The following is a 24,947-nucleotide window of genomic DNA, read 5'->3' as shown; positions in this document are numbered from 1 at the left end:
TGTTCTATGTGAGGGAAATATTTCGCTTTTAGGAATTGAACCCACATCGCTTTAGGTTCCGCCTTAAGCCTCCAGGCTAGTTTACTAAGCATAGCTGCATTATCTAGCTCTGTTTGGTGGATCCCTAACCCTCCCAATGCTTTGGGAAGGCAAATGGAAGACCACGACTTCGTACAGATACCCCTGGACTTACCCCACCAGAACGACTTTTGAAGAGTCGTAAATGCTTTTGTTATTTAATTATAGTTGAATGCGATTTGTTCGAACTCTAAATACTAAATAGAACAACATGGAAATTTCAGTTGTACTAGCTAGCTTGCCAATCTAACTGAACACTAATAAAACAAGTTGAGTCACTAGCATTGACCTAATTTACTTCTATCATTTTGTATATGCTTTGGATTGAAACTATCATTTTGTGTAGATGATTAAATTTTGCATAAACCCTAACTTTGTATTCTATATTAATTTCTAGTTAAGTAGTCACCAAGTTCATACAACTGTATTTTGATACGTCGATAAATATTAATATTTAGCCCTAGGTAGACTGGCTCGTCTGGAGGAAATTAAACAAATTAATTACATTATGAAATTTAAGAATCTTAATAATAACAATGAACCCTACTTCTTAAGTACTCCTTTATGAATAACTTATTTAGAATGAGGGTTTTAAAAATAAATTTATGTATGATCAAATTGAGAACCCTAGAAGAAGGATGACTAAGTACTGAAGAAAGAAGTAGAGGCTAAATATCTAGGTTAGAAAGTACTAGCTAGGAATGAGGAAAACTATAAGGTAAAAACAAAAGGAACAACTCAACCTTTAATGTTCTCTGCAAAGATGTGTGTGAGAGAGAGTAGTTGATAAACAAAGCTTTCAAAACTAACTCAATGGTGAAACATGGTAAAGAATACAATTTGGGGAATTTTCAGGCTCTTCAATTGGAAACCATAAAATGACATTAGGATACTCTTAAACATTGATTTATCAATCTATATATGTATATTTCTATAAAATGGTGGGAAAAACCTAATAACTAAGCCTATGATTATATATTTTAATTGAAATAACCTTCACTTTTGTAGTAATTCCATGGTGCAATTAAAGAGACTCCCTAGCTAGTTGTTGCAATGCATTAAATTGTCAATGAGAAGAGATATGTGTTAGCATGATGAGAGGAGATCCAAACATAACTAAACTCGTCGTGCAATGGAGATCCATTATCCTATCCATGTGTCATACGGTTTCTTCTTGTTTTTGGTTGATACTTCCATATAAGCAGGTTTCGACAGTGATCCTTGATTCCTTCTGCGAGCTTGCTCCCCATGGAATATCGCTTAGTAGTATTCTTATTCCCTCTTAGATGTCGAAGTCTAAAGACAAAGAGTTTCTCCCTCTTTTAGGTAGCTCAATTGGCAGTGTTGGAAGTGGGGCACCATTAAAAACCCTTAACTGGAGAAGAGGATGAGAAGGGTTACTATTATTATGATGATTCATATGAGAATTACAAGCAAGTGATGTTGATCCCGTCGGCATGGTTGTCGTTAAAGAATGAAAATCATGTTCATGAGGGTTATCTTCTGAAATAGGACACTCTAGGTTTACTCCAAACAACCTAACTCTCTTAGCTGCAGCTTTACCATGGACCACTGGAACCGACTCGAAAACCAAATGTGCATTATCCCCACTTCTTCGCTGCACTAACCCAACTTGTTCTGGGGGTGTTTTTGTTGATGAACTGGAATAATAAACTGAAGAACCAGGATGATTTACCTCACTGTAACCATAATAAACTGAAGAACCAGGATGATTTACCTCACTGTAACCATAGCTATTAGGGCTAGATGAAGATGGTATTGATACATTATGATGTTGATGTTGAAGATGATGATGATAATAATGTTGTTGTTGGTCATAATTCAGCTGAAAATGTTCCTGGCCCATTGACAATGCTGACGATATACCGGCGGATTGTTGATCAGGAAGAAACAATCTACCCCATGGAACTATTGTTCTAGGCAAAGAAAGAAGATTTGATTGGAGTGATAAAGAAGTAAGACCTGGTGCATTAGGTCTGCGCCTCCAATCGATGAAAAACCGATCTTTAATTGATTCATCAGCACCGCGTTCAAAAGATACAATATCACCAGCATCAAGCTTCTTCTCCTTCACAAAACGACTCCACCCTTTAGTCATCACATAACTTTGGCTACTATTCCAATAAGAATACCTAAATCTCCATGGTTTTCCACTTGTATCTTCAAAATTCAACAACAACCCTTTCTCATTTGCTGTTGAGTCTAAAGGGAAGTACTTCTCAGCATGTTGTTTAGGTATAACAAGTCGATTTAACTTACCAACATCACTTGGTGTTACAACTTTATCAAACATATGTTCTTTTTCTATGCAAACAACTTGGGCCGCGCCGACATGAAATTGTTGTTCTTGATGATGATGATGATGAACTAGATTCCCATACTGAGAAGGAGGAGAAGAAGAAAAAGGTTGTTTAATACTACTTGAACTTTCTCCTACTACTATTTCCTCTTGTCCATCCTCATAAAACCCACCTTCTGATTTATTTTTTTCAACAAACTCCATGACCACCCAACTTTTATCGTACTATATATGTAACTTTTAGAAGTTATGAAGAGGCTAGGAAGTCCAAGATGAAAACCCAAGACTAAAAAAGTTATATAAAAGAGAAATTCTCACCCCTCAAGACTTGTATTTTGGGGCTTCAATTTCTTTGTTTTCCTTTGAAGATCTTACTGAACCACACAAGTTAGAGAGATGAAGTTTTTCCTTCTACTTTTCACCAAGAAACCCACAAGAACCCAAACCTAGACAAGCCCCCTAAGATATTGAAAGAGTTGATCTTTGTAGAGAGAAAGTTGAAGAGAGAGAGAGAGGAGATGGGTTTTTTCTAGTAACTGCTTAAGGGAAGAAGGGAGAAGAAGAAGTTAATAAAATTAAAATTGAAAAGAGAGAAATGAAGAGTTATAGAGAGAGAGAGAGAGAGAGAGAGAGAGAGAGAGATAAATGGGAGCAGAAGGAGAGAGAAGCTTTATAGATAGGGGTCCATGAATTATCTGGTTGGGTTCATGTGAATTTGTCCTTTCATCATCTTGGCCATCTAAATTTTCCATAACGATAAGACCCCCCAAAAAAGCCAGTTGTTCCAGAGAGCATGAGCTACTGATAGATAGATTTTGTCAAACTGATCTAATAGAGTAAGAGAGAGAGATGGAAACAAAAGTTTATTATTTATATTTATTGTTTTACAAGAATAAGAATAAAAAGAAGAGAACAAGGAAATTAAATAATTAATTGCCATGAAAACTTCATGTGGGAGAGAGTATTGACTTTGTGAACCATTGATTTGATTTTTTATTTCTATACTGGTCCTCCTGATGATAATGAAGAAAAGTGAAGGTGAGATAATGAAGTATACCGACCTAGATCCTCCTCCCAAATTAAAGCATCTTCAATGGAATGCTGTAAATAACACTCAAAAGTCTTAGTTTTTTTTTGAGTTAATTCCTATATGGCCCCCTACTTTGTGACCAGCTTCCTTTATGGTCCCATTTTTTTCGTAAATTCAAATATGACCCCCTATTTTCATGGAAATGTCCTAACTACCCTTCCTTTAGATCTTTTTTCAAAATAAAATAAAAAAAACAAACATAATTCCACCTCACTTCCCTCTCCACCACTTATCTCTCTCCACCTCACCTCTCTTCCCAAATCATCTTTCTCTCTCTCCAACTCACCTTTTTCTCTCTCCACCTCACCTCTCTCTATCTCCACCTCACCTCTCTCTCTCCACCTCACTCTATCTTCTCCGATGAAGGTCGCCGGCCGGAAAATCTTACTGAAGAAAAAGAAAAAGAAAAAGGATATTAGATAATTAATTTCCATGAAAACTTCATGTGGGAGAGAGTATTGACTTTGTGAACCATTGATTTGATTTTTTATTTCTATACTGGTCCTCCTGATGATAATGAAGAAAAGCGAAGGTGAGATAGTGAAGTATACCGACCTAGATCCTCCTCCCAAATTAAAGCATCTTCAATGGAATGCTGTAACAAACACGCAAAAGTCTTAGTTTTTTTTTTGTTGAACCAGATTTTCATTAATAAATTAAAGCGTTATTACAGTATTTATCAACTAAAATACAAGGAATATTATTCCACTTCTTGCTCGTGTTTTTTTTCTTTGCCCATCTCGCTAGTTTGTCTGCGTTCGAGTTGAAAGTTCTTCTGATGTATTTGAGTTGCACCGCTTCGAAAGTTTTCCTGCTTTCTCGTATTTTCTTGATGTGGATAAGGGATTGCCAGTGAACTGAATGACGTTTGTTGTGCAGATGATTGATGAGATTTATGTTGTCGCTTTCTATGATAATAGACTTAAGATTCTTTTCTTTCGCCCATTCTAAGCCGAATAAAATTGACATAGCTTCACTTTCTTCACTATTTCTAGCTCTCGCTGATTTCGCCTTCGCTGCTATAAATTTTGATTCTGCATTATGAGCAATTAAACTAATACCCATATTGGATGTTACATTCGTGAAAGATGCATCAACATTAATCTTAATAAAGTTATTAGTCGGAGGTTGTCATTTTTCGTTCGTTTTGTGATTATTCTTCTGATGTTTAGTATTGATTTTCGGAAAGTTTTCTATCATTTTAATGATAGTATGAAGATCATTTATTTCATGCTGGAAACAGTGATTACATCTAACTTTCCATAAGATCCTGAGAATAGTCGTAAAATGTATATTCTCTTTACTGTAACAAAAATCAGCATTTTCTTCCCATGACAAAATCCAATCCGAGATGGAGGAAATATTCTCAGAAATGACATTGAACTTGAACCAAATATTCTTAGCCAGAGCACAATGTAACAATGCATGTTCGATGGATTTAGTATTAGCACATTTGGGCAAATAGTATTGTTCTCTATGTATTTTCCAATTCTCTCTCTCACCGGGAGAGTTTTTGTGCAGATTTTCCAGATAAAGATTTTGATTCTCGGTATGACCGGGAGATTCCAGATGAATTTCCAGTTCTGAGTGTTAGGGTTTTGATTGATATTAGTGGTACTAAGGTGCTGGTACATCGATGCTACCGTAAATTTACACGACTTAGTTAATTTCCATTTAAGTTGATCTTTCCCTTCGCTATTCACCGGGATGGCCTAGATAAGTATTGGCATCAAAATTGGCGTTGAGGGCTTCATTACTCCAGTTGTTATTCATAATAAGTTGGGCCACCTAGGTAAGATTAGAATTGTTGTTGTTCGGTATCGTTCCACTGATCTCAGGGATTCAGGTTTCCGTCCTAATGTTATTATCCTTACCTGATTGTACTTCCCATGTGGATAAGTCTTCTATGATATTGTAGTGTTTTCTGATCGTTTTCCAGGTCCAGGAGTGATGAGCGTTTGCCGGGCCTGGGGTATCCGAGTGAGGGAAGTATTAAGCTTTGAGGATTTTAACCCACATTGCCTCTGGATTTGTTTTGAGTCTCCATGTCATCTTAGTAAGGAGAGCAGGAAGGTGGATCCCAAGGCCACCCAGACTCTTCGGCAAGCAAATCTGTGACCAAGCTTGGGTGCATATACCTTTCGACTTACCCCACCAGAAATTCCGTTGAACGGACTTGATGCTCTTGCTAATTCCTTTAGGGATAACAAAGCATTGCATCTGATATCGGGGTACGGCAGCAACTATGGTTGAGATGACCACAGTGCGACCAGCTTGAGATAAGAAGGAGTAATTCTAATTGTTAAGCTTATTCTTGATCTGATCGAGGATGTCTTTGAAAACTGTAGTTTTTTGGGCTCCAATGAAGAGTTCTGCTCCCAAGTACTTCTCTGAAGTGGAGATATACTTAACTTTTAGAGCTCTCATAATTAGGTGTTTGAATTTGGGGTGCGAATTCTTGAAGTAGAAAATATTAGACTTGGTGTAGTTTATCATTTGACCTGAAGTGTCACAGAAATCCTGAAGAATCTTCTTAAGATTGTGGATGTTGTCGATTGTGTTCTTACCAAAGATGATGCAATCATCAGCGAAAAGTATGTGAGAAATCTCTAGATCAGAATGGTAAGTTGGAAATCCCACAAATCTGTCTTGGTTATTGTCTGATGTTAGCTTCCGACTGAGACCTTCCATTGCAAGTGTAAAGAGGAAGGGCGAAAGAGGATCTCCTTGTCTAATTCCCCTGGTTGGATAGAAGGCTTTTCCTGGCCGGCCATTTATCAGCACTGACATGGAGGAGGTTGAAATGCAATTATGTATCATTTTAATCCACTGATCAGCATAGCCTAATTTCCTCATGATGTCCGTCAGAAAGTTCCATTCAATTCTGTCGAAAGCTTTGGACATGTCTAATTTAAGACCAAAATAGCCAGCGGAACCTTTCATCTTTTTGAACGAGTGGATGATTTCCTGACCCATGATTATGTTGTCAGTGATTTGTCTCCCCTGGACATAGGCTGCTTGGAAAGGTGAAATTATAGGATTTAAGGTATTTTTAAATTTCTCAGCTAGCAGCTTGGTGATGATCTTGTAGGTGGTGTTAAGAAGGCTAATAGGACGGCAGTCCGCGGGGGTTTGGGGTGTGGGCGTTTTAGGAATGAGACAAATATGTGTATGATTGATTTCCGGGGGTAGGTAAACTGTTTTAAAGAACTCTTGCACCATATCATAACTATCAGAGTTAATAGTTTCCCAGTTAGTCTGAAAGAAAAAGAGTGGGTAACCATCAGGGCCCGGAGCCGCCTCCTTCTTAAGACTATTAATGGCCCAGTCAATTTCTTCTTTACTAGGAATAGCTAGAAGGTCAAGATTCTGGGTAGGGGTGATAATGGTATCGAAAAGGTTAAGAGTATTTGGGTCTTCTTTAGGGTTGATAGTGGTGCTGATATTAAGAAGGTGGGACGTGAAAGTATCCTGAATGTCTTTAATGTCCTCTTGCCAAACTCCATTCTGATCTTTGATGGTTGTGATCTTGTTCGTTCTATTCCGTTGAATGGCGTGAGAGTGAAAGTATTTGGTATTTTTATCTCCCAGGGTGATAAAGTTGTTTCTCGATTTCTCCTTCCATAAGCTTTCTTGCTGATTGTAAAGTTCCTCCAGCGCTAAGTTGAGACAGTTGTGCTCGTCTTTGGAATTGTTATTTTGAAGTTTCTTGATAATACTCTTGATGTTATTTTCTATGTTACCAAAAACCTTCTTGTTCCAGGAAGTAAAGCTTTTTGCTAAGCTTTTTTAGGTCCTGCTGAATATTATTCGGATCTTGGTTGCTTTTAATGTCATCCAAGTTCTGATAAACTTGAAGGGTTTAGGGTTGGGTTGGTTAGGATCTTTGTTATCCAGATAAATAGGTAAGTGATCTGATCCCACAGTCTCGAGGTGAGTGACTCCTGAAGATTGGAAATGCTGAAGCCACTGAAGGTTTGCTAGTGCTCTGTCTAGCCTCTCCTGAATGAAGTTGTTTCCTAACTGATTGTTACTCCACGTGTAAGGGTTACCTTGATAGCCTAAGTCTAGCAGACCACAACTGCTAATAATATCTAGGATCTTCTGCATATAAGAGTTGGTAGCAGTTGATCCGCCACTTTTCTCCATCGGGTCAAGAATACAGTTCATGTCTCCTATTACAATCCAAGGGATGTCTTCCTCCGATTTGAGCTGGTTTAGGGTTTTCCAAGGTTTTATCTTGTTCTTGTGGTACGGCGAACCATAGAAACCAGTGATTAAAATAGCTTTGGTAGAGTTAGCACTATTCATCTCCGCATGAATAATATTTTTATCCGCATATTTAATGTGGATATTAAGGTGATGCTTCCAATATAAAGCCAGACCGCCGGCTTTGTTGATTGGATCAACGAAGTAGCTAGTGTAGTTCTTACTAATCCGGATGTTTTTGTTCATAATGTTCGATTTGTTTTTAGTTTCCGAGAGGAAAACTATGTCAGGTTGATTTTTCATGATCAAGTTGTGTATATGTTTTTTTGTGAGAAAGGTGGAGGCCCCTCTCACATTCCAGCTTAAGATGGTCGGGGTCTCTGATAAAGGGGTGTGATTATTCATTAAAGAGATCAAAGAAAATATCTGGATTTAAATGGTGAAAAAAGCCAAGTCTAATTCTAGGAGTCCGACTCTAAAGGCACCTCAGAAAGCCAAGAGGAAGAAGAAAACAACAAAACCAGAATAGCTAAGCAGATTAAACGATTAACACCAAGAAATATGCTAAGAGAGGTCTCAATTAACAGAGGAAAAACTATAACCGATTAACAGCTATAATCAAAGACTGATAACTAAGAAGAATAATAAGTAAAGTATTAAGTCCTTGATTGATACGAGAAACTTTACCAGACTAAACCTAGGGAAACAGATCTACACAAAACAAAATACTTGAACAACTACCCAAGAGACAGACAACAAAAGAGAAGGCCTCTCTGCAACTGTATGTCCAGGTGACTCCAACAGTGAGTCAGCAAATATGTGACTTCTTCTCTCTTCTTGACTGTCTATTGACTCAGGAGGAGGGAAATACCAACTAGAAGGAATCATAGGTGAATGACAAAATGAATTAGAGGAGTTGCTAGAATCTCCCATATAACTTTTACCCCTGCCAAAAGAAATACCACCTCTAATTATCTCTGTCTGCTTCTTTTCATAGAGTCCCTTAGTTCTCCTTCTTCAATTTTAACTTCGATCAGTGCATTCATATCTTTTCTCTTACCCCTCTGCTGGAATAATTCATGAGAGGGAGTAGGAGCACTAGAAACATTAGGAGAATTGGCAACAGAGATGGCCCAATTTGTAGCAGGGAGAGCTCCAGGAGGATTAGTGTCCATGGGTGTAAACGTATGGTGGTGATGGGCTCTGATACAAGGGGTGATGGGCTCTGATACAAGGGGTGATGGGATGTTCTACTATCCTACAGACATGGCAAATGGCTTTGGGAAATCTGAGATAACTGAATTTAATGGGTTTACCTCCATCAGTGAAAATCGAAGTCAGGGCTGCCAAGAGTGGAGTTCGAAAATCATACATGAATTGTATCCTTATATAGGGATTTGTCACCATACTGAAATTTTTTGGAAGGATCTGCATTATGAACCCCATACATGAACAAATGATCTCCAAATCATGCTGATTTTGGATTGCAGATGGGAGACCAGTAAAACTGCACCACATAGGTTCCTGCATCAACTCTGGAAGCTCACCTTCTAAAGGAAAATCTATTTCTTGCATGACCACCAGCAATCCTCTAATGATCCAGGGACTGCCCTGGTTAATCTCATTCATGACTATGAGATTTCTTGGTCTCATAGTGAAGTGATTGTGACCTTGGGAGAGGGGTGTGATCTTGCACTCTCTGAAGAACTTTGATTGGACTGAAAGATGTTTTCTTATGGATCCAATGCCGTAGTTATAGTGACAACATAATCTAGCAACAAAACCAGAAGATTCGCTTTCCTATCTGTCAATTTAGACACTTAAAATTGTTTTAGCTACTAATGGAGATCTCTAAAATACATATATTTATATCCAATGAAACACTCAACAAAAACTCAATTAATCAAATGTGTCAAGTATGAATTTATATTCTCTTTTCTAAGTGGCACTACTGAGATACTCAATTCAAAATACCTCTTCAATACAACACTCAAAAAACTCAACATTTTGTGACAAGTGGGAGATGACTAAAAAAAACTCAACATTTTGGAGAGCAATACTTAAATCTAGGGACATCTTTTCTAATAATATTTTGTGGCAAGTGGGAGATGGCTCTAGCATACATATACTTTCTGACCCTTGGCTGGTGCACATGTCTGATAGAAGACCAGTCTTCATACATGAGCTGCCCCAATCGATAAATATGGTCTCACAACTTAAGAATCAAGACAATAGTGATTGGGACCAAAACATATTAATCAACTATTTTGACTCTAATACTGTAGAGGCAATAACCTATATTGTTCTCAATTATAGTCCGACTAGAGATAGACTTCTTTGGACTCCTACTGAGTTAGGACGGTTCACTACTAAGTCGTTATAGCAAGAACTCAGAGTTAGACCCATATTAGACCATCAGATCAGAGAGTTTCCTTAGAGTAAGTTAGGGAAGCAAAAAACCATGAACTCTAAAGTTTAACTCTTCATCTGGAAGTTAGTTCATAATGAGATTGCTACATTAGGTAATATAAGTAAATATAATACTTCTTATCCTCCTTTTTGCAAGTGTAACACAGGTGAGATCGAAACAATCTATCATCTATTCGGGGATGCCCTAAATCGAAGATCTAATTGACATAACTCATAACCACATATTTGCTCGGGAACTTAAGTACATATCCAATTAAAAATTTACAAGATCTATTGAATAGAGGAGAAAATGGAACAAATGATTGGGTATGGTATACTTATCTTCTCTGGAGTTGGTGGAAGATCAGGAATGACATGATTTTTAACTCCAAAATGCCGGATCTGAAGTGATGTTGGTGGCGGGTGAATCAAGAGGTAAGTTCCTTATCCCCTTCGGCTTATCTTTCTTCTGAACCGTCTAACAGGCAAGAAAACCAATGAATACCCCCTCCTCACCGAATACTAAGATAAATGTGGATGGGGCTTTCAAACCACCACTAGCATCGGCTGGGGCCATTGCCAGGAATAGGTTGGGAGAAGTATTAGGCTCAAAGACGATCAAATTTCCAGCGATCTCCCCACTACACAACGAGATGAAAGGTTTCGAATTGGGGATACAACTTAGTGAGGAGCTGGGAAGTGGGTCTTATATACTCGAGGAAGACTCTAAATCTATGGTCGAGATCCATTCAGACAAAAATCTGACCCCTCCGTGGCGTTTATCTAAGGAGATTAATGTGCTACGTGGAAAAGTCTCAGGACTACATATCGAATTACAATTATGCCCCCATATTTCAAATTCGGAGGCAGATCAGCTGGCGCAATTCGCAATCAGTCCTCAGACGTGAGAAGTTTACTCACTGGTCCTTTTAGTTAACTAACGTCTTCTTTGTATTCGAACTATTTACTTTTGGTCCTTGTGATCTTATAAGGATCCTTGTTTGCGTTCATCTATGAAAGTTTTATTTAGAAAAAAAACTCAGCATGTACTCTAGATTTACTCTTGGTTTTTATTTTAATATATAAAATGATGATGTGAACCAATTAAGATACTCAGAAGAAAACTCAATTATCGAGTTTTCCTTTTAGTATCTCAACATTTGTTGTTACCATATCATATTGAGTTTCAAGTTGAGGGTTGCATTGGAGAATGTTTTTTTGCTAAAAACTCAAGTAATCCTAGGTGCCAATTTGAATTTTTCAAGTTGAGTGTTGCATTGGAGATGCTCTTAATACGAATGTCACTCTTAAATTCAATAGAGAAAAAGTAGTTAAAAAGCAAGGGTTTCTATTGGTCAAAATTTTAGAGTGGCACTTAGAGTCAAGTGTAGAATCTAAAATTAGAGTGTCTCTATTAATAAATGCTCCACATCATCAAACAGCGTCTAGTAAGTGTCTCATTGGAGAAGGTGTTTTAACAAAATCTCTATAAATCCTAATTGGCACTATAAATTTTAGAGTTTGAGTGTCCCATTGGAGATGCTCTTGGAGCATCTCCAATGCAATACTCAAATTGAAAAACTCAAAGTGCCACCTAAGATTTTTTGAGTTTTTTGTAAAAAAACTCTCCAATGCAACACTCAATTTTGATCTCAAAAACGTGGCATCATTTAATATTGAGATCTCAAGAAGAAACTCAATATTTGAGATTTCTTTTGAGAATCTTAATTGGGCACTCAATATTAAAAGCAAATCTAGCCATCTAGAAAATGACAAGTTATTTTTAAGTTTTTAGAGGGTTGCAATGGAGATGTCTTTTGAATTGAGGATGTCAACATTGACATCTAGGAAAGAGAAACTCAATTGAGCCTTGACACATAGGACAATTTGAGTTTTTTTTTTTTTGAGTTTTGCATTGGAGATGTTCTTATATTCAAATGAAATAAACTATTCAAATAAATTGAACTATTCAAATGATGAGCATCTCCAATGGGACACTCCAGCAAACACTCTAAAAGTCTAATTGTCAAGTGTCAATGAAGATTCTCTTTCCTAAGTGTCAATTTAGAGACACTCTAAATTTTTTTGTCTCCAATGGAGATCTCTATAATATCTATACTTAATGCACATGTCACTCTTTAATTCAGTAGATAAAAATAGTTAAAAGGCAAGGGTTTCTATTGGTTAGAATTTTAAAGTGACACTTAGAGAGTCTCAATGAGACACTCTAATTTTAGAGTATCTCTCTTGAGAGTCTCTATTAATAAATGCTCCACATCATCATAGAGTGTCTAGTAGATGTCTGAGATTCCGCTTAGAACACTAGAAGTCGCCATAACCCAACAATTGAGTGTCCCACTGGAGAAGGTTTTTAATAAATCTCTATAAGTTTTAGAGTTTGAGTGTCCCATTGAAGATGATCTTAGTCTCTATTGTTATTAGAGTTGATCAAATTTTGGTCCCCAAAAGATGACCAACGGACCGAAATGATTCTGATCAGCTTTTAAAATGACCTCCTGAACCACCATTTGTCAGATATTTATGATTTTTTTGTTCCTTCTGCCCACATTTCTTCCTTTCTCCTTTTACCCACTTTTTTTCTGTTTTGAAAATCACTTACCAAATTATCCTGTTGCCGGAATGTTACTAACAAATCTAGTTTTGAGAGGACGACTCCTCGATTTTGGTTTTGTAGAGAAGATCACATAATTTCTTCAACCAGTCTGTTCTAGTTTATGAGAAACATTCCAATTTTTTCTTTGAACAAAAAGAAAAGAAACCGGAGAGACGAAGATGAAGAGATGGTGGTGTAAGAAAAGATGAAATGCTTTCACTGATATTTTTCTCTCTTCTATTATGGGAAAGATAAATTAGTGGAAATCTACAATCCAAAATAGAAGCCAACAAAAAATTCGACAACAAGATGGTTTGGGAAGTCAATTTAGAAGAGTTTTAAAATAAACTAGTTATTTTGATAAGTAGGTCATTTTTAGGGGGCCAAAATAAAACAATATTCTTTTTTTTAGAAACCAAGTAATCCATCAACATTCCAAGTCTTAACTATCTAATAAATAATGCTAAACTAGTACCACCTGAGAATATCCAAAAATTACCCCCTTACAAAATTTGGGCCTATTAGGGATAAGATTGATATGAAGGTGTAGTTGCTCTTGTTTATTGGTTTAGTGATTTCTACTTTCAATTTCTTTAGGATAACCAATTTTTATAGGAAAATTTTGTTGAAATTCTAGATCTCCACATTATTTGGTTAAAAATGACCCATTTATCGTTTTTACTCTTCATGCGCTTGTAGAGTTGTAATTTACCAACTACCCTCTAAATTAAAAAGGCTACCTAGAGTTCAACAGTAAATAGGTCCTAAAAGTATTTGGTTAAAAAGGATATTAATTCCTGGTTTGATTGTTTTCTTAGTTATTATCATATTCAATAGAGTTGTAATTTACCAACTACCTCTAATTTAAAAAGACTACCTAGAGTTCAACAGTGAATAGATCCTAAAAGTATTTGGTTAAAAAGGATCCAAATTCCTGGTTTGATTGTTTTCTTAGTTATTAACATATTCAATATGTTTATCATTTAACAAGATTCTTGATTAACGATAAATGGATTTTGATGGATACGAAGAATTTTGGTTCGAGAACATACACAGTCTTTATAGCATATTCATGTGTTTATCATCTTTCATGTGTTTATCATTAATGAAGATGCCGAGTAACATAAATAGGTCATACCTAGAATGTTGGTTCAAGAACATACAGAGTCTTTAGTAGAAGCTTTATTAGAATTATGGTGTTAGAGAAGTCATTGTAAAGAAAGAAAATGGTAGAAATAGATAAGAAAAAGTTCAAATTCAATTCAAGTTTCAAAATTTCTTTTGGAATTTTGGTGAAGATAAGGTGTTTAATAAAATGCCTCAATGACGAGATAATTCTGATTCTTAGGTTGGTCGTGTTTTTTGCGACAATTGGCAATAGTTTGCAAACAACTGGTAAAGGTTGCAATGATTGCTAACTATTTACAAATGTTTTGCAATAGTTTGCAATAACTTGCAGAGGTTTGCAATGGTTTGTTAACTATTCACAAAAGCTTTGCAATAGTTTTCAAGTAGTTTGCAATCGTTTGCATTGAGTTTGCAATTGTTTGCAAACTATTTACAATGTTTTGCGATAGTGGGAAATGATAGAGTGACTTAGAAATTGGTACTTAGAGGGTGACATATTTCCTTATTTAGAAATAAAAGCGGTCCCCACCGTAGTCAAACTTTGAAAAAACCTTGTCTTTTAGTGATTCCACATCAGCTGGGCACTAAAATGCCCAAAAAATTTGGGCTCTCTAGCATCTCCCTGCGATAGTTTGCAGTTGTTTGTAAAATGATTGCATAATAGCCAATTTTGAAAATATTTGCATTGCATTGCATTACATTGAGGTGCAAGAGTGAGATCATAAATATATGAACTTTCAAAATTGTTGCATTCCATTTGGAGCATAATGATCAATTTTGAAAAATATTTGCTTTGGTTGCATTGCATTTGGGTTTTAAACCAAACAAAATTCGAATATGTGGAATTTTAACCAAACTAAATATAAAATTTTTACCCAAACAAAATATAACTTGTATTTTTAACTAAAAAGAACCTTGAAATTTGGCCTTCTTGATTTTTATTTTATTCTATAATGTAACATGAATGAATTTTATCTAAAGGAGGGCGAATGGTTCTTATTAAAAGTGCATTAACAACCATTCTGATATACTATCTCTCTTTCTTCCTGATGCCAGTTTTTATCAGTAAGAAGGTTGATTGTATTATCAGGAACTTTTTAAGGGGAACAAATGTAAATAAAAGCAAAATATTACTGGCTAACTTGGTTTAAAATCAACAACAACAAGAAATCAGGTGGACTAGGTATTCAAAACTTGGCATTGATGAACAAAGGCCTTATTGGCAAAATGGTTTGGAGTTATGGACAAAAACCTCATAGCTTTTCGAGGAAGATTATTGATGATATATAAGGGAGGTGCTGCTCCATGGTTTCCAAGCGACCAAATAACATCCAAAAATGCTGGACCTTGGAGAACAATATCTTCCCTGACTTCTATTATCATGGAAAAAAAAGCCAAACTAGAGATCAACAGAGGTCGTCAAATCAGCTTTTGGTTGGATGACTGGACGGGCAGAGGATCTTTCAAGTATAGATTTCCTATTTTACGGAGAGCTACCAAGAAGAAATTTGTATCTATAGAGGATAATTTGGGCGGTGCTTTCGTCGATGATTCATGGAATCTTCATTTTTCTAGTTCAATTAGAACATCAGAGATTGATCCCCTTATGGCTCTCCTTAAGTCTACAACGGAAGCTTCATATTCCCTCAATTCGTTGATTGACTCACGTATGTGGCTTCCTTCGAACCATGGTTTCTCAGTCAAATCATTGTATCTAGAGTTAGAATATCAAGTTGCCTCAACCACTTCCAAGTTTGATTTGTAACAAATGTATTCCTCCCAAAGTCTCTTTTCTTCTTTACGCTATCATCCATAAAGCTTCTCCAACCATGGACAAGATTATTCGAAGAGGCCTCGTAGATCTGAACAGATGCTCTCTGTGTAAGTCCAATTGTGAATCATCTGATAACCTGTTGCTTTTTTTCCTTCACTTCTAAGATTTGGCAAGCTTTAATCTCCTCTCATCATACAAACAATAGCACAAATCAATGTCCAACCTCTTGATATAATGGAAACCAAAGAAAGCTACAAATAGAAAGTCCTTCCTTGATCTTTACATCCCTCCGGCAATCATATGGGTCATATGGTTGGAGCGTAATAATAGGGTTATGGAGATAGAAAATGATAGAGAAGCTACCAGGGATAATATCATCATTCAAGCAAAGAGCCTCATTCACTATTGGCACCCAATCAACCATAGAGCAAGTCGACCCCTTTTAGCCAATACACCAGGAATTGAGATGCTTTATCCAGACTATAAGCCTCCTGTAATTGATTTTTCATGTCTTTTCTTGGTAATGGATGGTTAACCATCTAAGCTTCTACCGTTGCGTTGTTTTATTTTTTTCATCAATGATACTATTTTTACTATTTTATCTTCTCCAAAAATAAAGAGTTGAGAATAATCATATGTAATTATTTTCCTTCTAAATAAAGAACAAAATTAACCATAGAATTAGTTTTAATTGGTTTGACCTCAATGTCATCATACCAAATAAGTGTCGGAGCCTGTAATGTTGTTTTGATGTAGATAAATCGGTTGAAAAACTAATGAAAAAAATCGATGCAGCAAAAAATAAAGGCATACAACTGAAAAAAAAAACAAAAATGAAGCTTTATTTGTCAGAATTGGACAAAATTTTAATCCCTGGTGCGAAATAACGTTCCTCACATTCGTTGCTTCCCTCACTTTAGGGGCTAACTTCCACTTTTATACCTTCAAAACAGACTACTTTTAGTAAAAAAAAATTACCAATTTTATTTACGATGTGTTTCTTAGGTATTTTTTCTAGGTTCTTAAAATTCTGCAAATTTTTTTATTTAGAATTTGTTAATTTAAATTCGATTAGGATTAGGTAGCTCTAGTTCTATATAAAGAGGATTCAGTAGTTGTTTAATTCATTCAATTTCTTTTTTAGAATTTGCAACTGTATTTTTTTACTCGTTGTGAGTTTTCGATTTTTTAAGTATTGGGCATAGATCTAAAAAATTCCTGAGTTGTCCGCTACGTCGAGTTTACAGTTGCAATTTGATCAAATGAGATAAAGAAAAATTGAAAACTGAAGCCTTGAAATTCAACACAAAAACTTCACTAATCATCTAGACGTTTAATGATTTTTATTTTATATTTTACTAAAAGGGTATCTCTGATTTTGTTTGTAGAATTATGGTAGTTGGTTTACTTTTGCGGTAAGCATGAATTTTATTACATAAAAAAAGATTTTATTTGTGAAATATATTGTTGCCGACGTTTTTGAGTAAACAAATTATTTTTTTGAGGTACAAAAGTTTAAAATAAAATTGTGAGTTTTTTCATATATTATAGGCCAATAAAACTTCTTCTTCTTCCTCATTTCTTCTTATAACCCAACATTTCGTTCTAAGGAGAGAAAACCGGTGGTCATAGGAGGAGGAGAGGAGTATTTGGAAAAAAAAAAATATAAAGGTCATTAATATTTGATTAAAAAATTTCAACCAAAATATTTTACCTCAGCAAAATTTTCTTGTTCTCCAAATCAGTGACCTAAACTTATGAGGCAGACTCATTTTCAGTGATTAATGATGTTCTCTCCGTAATCATAATATAATTTGTAAACAAACTCAACTAACAAACTAGAACTTAAAGTTTAAAGGATTTTGGTGTCTCCCACAATAATTATTTATGTCTTGATAAAATATTTACATTGTTGAAATTTCAAGAAACTAATAGTTATTTTAGTCTTGATAAATATTTACATTGTTGAAACTTCAAAAAACTAATTCTTTCCATAATAGGAGAACAGAATATCGTCAGTAAAAATCAACTCGTAGATCAGTTTCATACTTTTAAACAAAATGTATAACATTTGGGTCTTTTTGAATCTTATATATCACCAACAATTGTCCTATAGGTGGGTGTGCCCGGTCACTGGTTTGTGGGTGTTTTTTTTATGTTGAACTTTTCTATCATTAATTGGAATAAACGTTATTACAATATTTATCAACTAAAATACAAGGAACATTATGCCACATTTTACTTCTATTCTTCTTTCTTGCCCATTTAGCTAGTTTGTCTGCTTGCAAGTTGAGTTCTCTTCTGGTGTATTTGAATTGAACTATATCAAATTCCCTTCTGATTTCTCGAATTCTTCGGATATTAATCAACGATTGCCGGTGGACTGAGTGTCTTTTGTCATGGATGTGCTTGATGAGATTTAAGTTGTCACTTTCTATGATTATATACTTGTGACTCTGTTTTATTCGCCCAAACTAGACCATCTAGGATTGTTATTGCTTCACATTCTTCGATATTTCTCGCCCTTGAGGATTTCACTTGAGTTGCTATGAATTTTGAATCTGCATTATGTGCAATTGAGCTAATTCCCGAATTGGATGTTACATCAGTGAAGGATGCATCAACATTAATTTTTATGAAAGGATTATTTGGCGGCTGCCATTTTCCAGGAGATTTTTGTTTGATTTTCTCAGGTTTTTTGTTTGTTTTTGGAAATGCTGTGATCATTCTGATGATCAAATCAAGATCATTTATCTCGTGCTGGAAACAATAGTCACATTTCACTTTCCATAATATCCAAAGAATGCTAACGAAGTGAATATCTTCTTTGGTGTAACAAGTTTGGTTATTGTCTTGCCACTAGAAGATCCAATCTGCGATCGATATAATGTTTTCAGATATTATATTGAAATTAAACCATAAATTTTTTGCCACAGTACAGTGTAAAAGTGCATGTTCAATTGTTTCGGTATTCATACAATTCGGGCATGTAGTGTTATTGTCAATGTATTTTCCTATTCTTTCTCTCACTGGTAGAGCTTTAGTACAGATTTTCCAGATGAAGATTTTAATTCTAAGAATAGTGGGAAGGGACAATATGAAATTCCAGTTAGGCGAGTTAGCAGAAGGAATGATATTATTAGTGCTAATGTGTTGGTACATCGATTTAACTGTGAATTTACCCGTATTGGTGAGCTTCCATTTGAGTTGATCTTTACCTGCGCTGTTCAACAAGATAGTTTTGATCAAATTTTGCGTGGTGATGTCAAAATTAGCATTGAGAACCTCATTGTTCCAGTTGTTGTTCGTAATGAGTTGGGCCACCTTGTTCAGATTGGATTGATTATTATTCAGCACTGTTCCGTTGACCTCAGGTATCCAGTTGTCTTCCCAAATGTTGATATCTTCACCAGAGTGCACCTCCCAAGTGGAAAAATCATCTATGAGATTATAGTGCTTCTTGATTGTCTTCCAACTCCAAGAGTGATGGGGTTTCGCTGGGTCAGGTTTATCAGAATGGGGAAAGTATTTGACTTTGATCGAAGTTTAACCCACACAGCTTCTGGCTCAGTTTTGAGTCTCCAAGCAAGCTTGGAGCGCCATAACGGTTTTGTCCCACTCAGGCAAGTGAACCCCAAGGCCTCCGAGATTCTTCGAAAGGCAGATATATGACCATGCTTTGGTGCATATACCTTTCGACTTACCCCACCAAAAATTCCTTTGAACGGACTTGATACGTTTGCTTATTCCTTTTGGAATAGCGAAACACTGCATCTGGTATCGGGGTACGGCTGCAGCAATGGCCGAGATGACCACTGTGCTACCAGCTTGTAAGAGAAAGGAATGATTCTATTTATTGAGCTTATTTTTCATTTGATCAAGAATATCATTAAAAACTTTGGTTTTATGAGCTCCAATAAATAGTTGGGCACCCAAGTATTTCTCAAAGGTGGAAGCATATTTGACTTTGAGGGTGCGCATTATTATGCGTTTGAATTTAGGGTGGGAGTTCTTGGAGTAGAAGATATTGGATTTGGTGTAATTGATCATCTGACCTGAGGTCTCATAGTATTCATTAAGGATCTTCTTGAGATTATGAATGTTATCGATAGTGTTTCGGCCAAAAATAATGCAGACATCAGCGAATAGAAGATGAGAAATCTCAAGATTAGAGTTGTTGGTCGGGAAGCCCAAGAACCTATTATAATTATTAGTCGACATTAGCTTACGACTAAGGCCATCCACGACAATAGTAAAAAGGAAAGGGGAGAGCGGATCGCATTGTCTGATACCTCTGGAAGGGTAGAAAACACTCCCTGGACGACCATTAACAAGGACTGACATCGATGAAGTAGAAATGCACGTATGAATCATCCTAATCCAATGCTCATCGTAGCCCAAACGTCTCATGATATCTGTGAGAAACTTCCATTCAATTCTGTCAAAAGCCTTTGACATATCTAACTTCAGACCAAAGTATCCAACATATACATTTGAAGCACTCCCACCCAATAATCTTGAAAGTGACTTTCCAAATACAAGATTTTTTTTTTGTTAAGGATTCCAAATACAAGATTGTATTAATTATCATATCCATATCCTTTCAATCATTGCTTGGTTTCCAGAAATAAACCTTGATGGAATAAAATGGGCATTGTTGTAAACCAGTTAACCATACGATTGATTAACTGCAGAGCCGTGTTTGGGGGCGGGCGGGCAGGGCGTCCACCCTGGACCCCCACCCCCAAAGAGGCCCACCTATTATGAAGGTCGCACTCAGTTATATATAAGTAACACTAACCACTTCAAAATGAAACTACAGCAACTCTAGTGGTCAAGTTTGTGGATTTCCACACCTAAGACACGGGTTCGAAACCCATCACTTGTTTTTTTCCTTTTCCTTATAATTGTGAGGTTGAGAGGATTATTGCTAAATCAATTCTTATTTATGCTCCGTGTATTTTTAAGAAAAAGATATCTAAGTGTTGTTTTATTCTCACAATACATAAATACTTGTGAGAATATCATGATACAAAAAATATCATATTAAAAAGATCGCTTAGACTCTAAACTATACGTTGTACAAAGATTTTGTTTTACCAGTTTAAGTTTATCTTGCTCATTAGAAGTCTTTAATCGGCGCGTAGTTCAATTTTTTGCTGTAATTTTTTTTTATTATACCAAAGGCCATAATTAAACTTCGCCCAGGGCCCTCAAATTCCTAGCCACGGCTCTGATTAACTGTAGTCTGTAGGTTTGTCAGCCACTCCAGGGTGTAATAGAAAGAGATGGCTCATATAAAATATATCATGTGGGACTTATGGTATATTAATTTAATCAACATAACAAAACACAGTGAATTTGTGCTGATTGGGACAAAATAAATGCAAGCTTATTAGGACAAAATAAATACTCATTGATGCTGACTGGACATTGTTATATCAAAATGTAAAGGCCACTTCTCTCCAACCCACTAAATGAAAGTGGTCATCAATGAGTTACAAACCCTTCATCTTCTCTGTTTAATTTTCTTTTCTTTAACCTCCTACTTCTTCCAGGGATAGTCTAAAAACTCCTCATTCCTTCTATATCTGTGAAGAGGTATAAACCTTTTTAGATGTTGATCTCGGATGAAGCCGAGAAATAAAGAGATGAGGTCGGTGGAGCCGAGAGAGAGATAGGTTCGGTTAGAAACCGAGAAGGAGAGAGGGAGATCGAGTGATAGTGAGATAAAGATGGAGGTGATCAATTACAAAGAAGTAGTTGGTTACAGTTAACAGTTAATCTCTTTATATTGATAATAATTGAAGTATACACAAGTAGTTTATATAGGAATACAATGAATATAGGGTTTCCTAATCTAGAGATATTGTTTCTATCCTTAAGATATACAACATAGAAGTTTCCAATATGTACACAAGGCTGCCCACTCGGTTGGCCGAGTGGACTCTGGGCGGTATCCCCTAATACTCCCCCTCAAGTTGGAGCAGTAATTGAAGTAATGCCCAACTTGTCAATAATATTCTTGAACGAGTCAGCTCCTAAAGGTTTCATGAAGATGTCGGCAAGCTGATTGTCGGAAGACGTGAAGCGTGTGGCAATGACATTATCTTTAATCTTCTCACGAACGATGTGGCAGTCTATTTCGATGTGTTTGGTGTGTTCATGAAAGACTGGATTGTCGGCGATGTGAAGAGCTGCCCGATTGTCACAGTAAACTGTCATCGGGCTAGAATGGTCGATACCAAAGTCGAGTAAGAGATACTTGAGGCATTGTAGCTCCCAAGTGAGAATAGCGAGAGTGCGATACTCTGCTTCGGCGGATGATTTGGCAACTGTATGTTGCTTCTTGGATTTCCATGATAATGGACTAGAACCGAGCATTATAAAATAACTGGTAGTTGAATGACCAGTAGATGGCCATCCAGCCCAGTCAGAATCACAGTAACCCGTGATGTGGAGAGAGCTGTCAGCGGAGAGAAAAATTCCGTTGTTAAGGGAGCCTTTGAGATAACAAACCACGCGATGAGCAGCATCTAAGTGAATTTGACTTGGAGTCAGCATGAATTGACTTAAATTATTGACTGCATAGGTGATATCAGGACACGTAACAGTGAGGCAGATGAGTCGACCGATCAGTCGACGGTAGACGGAAGGATCTTTCAAAGAAACTCCATCAGTGGGACTAAGACGTAATTTCTGTTCCATGGGAAAGTCTGAAGGACGAGAGGCGGTGAGTCCGAAATCTTTGATAATGTCAAGGGCATATTTGCGTTGACCAAGAAATATGTCTTTGGAGGATCTGGAAACCTCGATACTGAGGAAATATTGTAAGCGTCCCAAATCTTTTAGAGAGAAAGTATGGTCAAGGAAAGCCTTGAGTTGAGAGATGACAGCGTTGTTGTTACCTATTATGATGATGTCGTCGACGTATACGAGGACGAATATTTGAGTGGAAGTCGAAAAATACGTGAAAAGAGAATAATCACTCTTGGATTGAAAGAAGCCTTTATCTAAGAGGACTGAAGAAAACTTGGAGAACCACTGTCGGGATGCCTGTTTAAGGCCATAGAGTGTTTTTTGGAGACGACAGACTTTGGACTCCGTGAACAAGCCAGGAGGAAGTTTCATATAGACTTCTTCATTTAAAACACCTTGAAGGAAGGCGTTATTGACATCAAGTTGGTGGAGTGACCAACCTTTGATTGTCGCGATTGAGAGAAAGACACAAACAGTTGCTAGCTTAGCTACCGGAGCAAATGTATCGGTGAAGTCTAAGCCTTCAACTTGAGTATAGCCCTTGGCGATAAGGCGAACTTTGAAACGCTCGATAGAGCCATCGGACTTGAATTTTACTTTGTAAACCCATTTGCATCCAAGGGGGTGTTTTCCCGGGGAAAGGGGAACGATAGACCATGTATTGTTAGCCTCCAAAGCCGAAATTTCTTTTGACATAGATTCCCGCCAATGAGGAGATTTCATAGCTTGAGTGAATGAAGTAGGTTCAACTGTGGAGATGACAGAAGAGATAAAGATTTGATGAGATGTGGAGAATTGATTGATCGAAAAATAATTCTCGATTGAATATTTGATGTTGACAGAGGGAGCGGAACAAACGAAGTCTTTTAAGTGAGTTGGCGGACGACGTTGACAGGTAGGCCGTTCAGCAATGACGGGAGACGGTTCGGTGATCGTTGGAGGAGATTCCGGTGGAACCGAAGAGCTAACGGTTTGAGCGGAGGGAGATGAATCGGTGGGTGCTGTAGGCACCTCCGTAGGGTCCAATGCGGACGGTGATGTAGTCACCTCTATCGGTTGGCCGAGTGGGAAGGTCGAACTGTCAATTGGCGGTGAATCCGAAGATGGTATTGTCGGGAACGTGAAAGAGCCGTCGTCCGGGATGGAGATGAAGTGACGAAGGGAATCGGTCGATGGGGAGATCGAAGCAATCGGTCGAGCCATTGGAAAGCGTGATTCATGGAAAACGACATTGCGGGATGTATAAATTATGCGAGAATGAAGATCATATATACGGTAACCCTTTTGACCATTGGGGTAACCAAGAAAAATCCCGGCGGAGGCACGTGGATCCATTTTTGTTTTTACTAACGGAATACGTGCATAACAAAAACATCCAAACACACGTAGATGGGAAAAATCGGGTGGAGAACACATTAAGACTTCATGGGGAGATAGGCCACGAAGAATCGGAGTAGGCAATTTATTAATTAAATAAACTGCAGTTAAGACACACTCCCCCCAGAAAGAGAGAGGAAGATGAGCTTGTAAACAGAGTGAACGAGCCACTTCAAGAATGTGACGGTGTTTTCTTTCCACCACCCCATTCTGTTGAGCTGTATGTGTACAACTACGTTGGTGAACAACTCCTTTAGAAAGGAACCATATGTAGTGGATGATTCATGAATTCAGTACCGTTGTCGGAACGAAATACTTTGATTTTAGTATTAAATTGAGTAGAGACATGTAAAAAAAATTAGTTACAATTTTGAATTTGTCGGATTTTGAACACATAAGAATATCCAAGTACAACGAGAGAAATCGTCTACAAGGGTAAGGAAGTAACGACATCCGGTAGTTGAGGGGACCGGAAAAGGACCCCAATCATCGGCATGAATTAAATCAAAAGAGCGAGCGGAAGTAGAAATATGAGATGGAAATAGTAAGCGGGTTAGCTTAGAACAAGGACAAACATCGCACGGTATTTTATTATTAATAGTGATAGACTTCATACATGGAATTCGAGAAATAAAATATTGAAGACGAGACAAAGATGGGTGGCCAAGCCGCCAATGCCATAAATTAGACGAAACATTACTAGGACTATTATCTAAACTAGTAATAGAAAAAACTGGACGCTCCGTGCGAAGGAAATAGAGATCATCGTGAAGACTACCATGCCCAATCGTCTTCCTCGATCTTTTGTCATGAAAGACACAAAAGTCGAAGTCAAATAAAACGGTACATCGTAGAGATTTGAGATATTGAGATTAAATTTACTTGAAAAGATCGAATGTGTAAAACATCTTGTAAATAGAAATCAATAGAGAAATAAACTGAACCAATATGAAGAATAGAGACTCGAGAACCATCCGGTAATCTAACATAGAGGTTAATTAGGAGGTGTGCTTGAATATGTAGAAAAGCAAGTAAGCGCTGAACATATATGTTTAGCGGCACCTGAATCGATAACCCAAGGAGGGGAAAAAGAGGAAGAGAACATACCTGTAAGATTGATTCGAGGAGAATCGAATGGATTAGCCGGTTGTTTTTGTTGATCTAATAGTGTAATAAGAGACTTCAATTG

At 36.9% G+C, this 24,947-nt stretch overlaps 1 protein-coding gene across 2 annotated transcripts; it reads right to left on the bottom strand.

The window, feature by feature from the left end:
• Positions 1–858: 858 nt before the first annotated feature.
• Positions 859–3,201, bottom strand: LOC147544903 (B3 domain-containing protein Os03g0120900-like). 2 transcript variants are annotated; one of them, XM_086638250.1, is made up of 2 exons: positions 1,817–3,201; positions 859–1,774 (listed from the first exon to the last, which is right to left on the bottom strand). In XM_086638250.1, the coding sequence occupies exons 1-2, from the start codon at positions 2,600–2,602 to the stop codon at positions 1,361–1,363; spliced, it is 1,200 nt and encodes a 399-aa protein (XP_086494376.1). In that variant the 5' UTR covers positions 2,603–3,201; the 3' UTR covers positions 859–1,360. The 2 variants fall into 2 exon arrangements, with proteins under 2 accessions (XP_086494376.1, XP_086494375.1); XM_086638249.1 differs by having other exon boundaries at positions 859–2,999.
• Positions 3,202–24,947: the final 21,746 nt, after the last annotated feature.

Source organism: Eschscholzia californica, unplaced genomic scaffold (assembly GCF_041429995.1).
Source record: "Eschscholzia californica isolate CP2 unplaced genomic scaffold, dmEscCali1.0.p SCAF_4, whole genome shotgun sequence".
Taxonomy (NCBI): domain Eukaryota; kingdom Viridiplantae; phylum Streptophyta; class Magnoliopsida; order Ranunculales; family Papaveraceae; genus Eschscholzia; species Eschscholzia californica.
This window is presented reverse-complemented; position numbering and strand designations above follow the sequence as displayed.

Coding starts and splice junctions, on each gene's coding strand:
- LOC147544903 (XM_086638249.1), bottom strand. CDS start 2,602: ATGGAGTTTGTTGAAAAAAATAAATCAGAAGGTGGGTTTTATGAGGAT.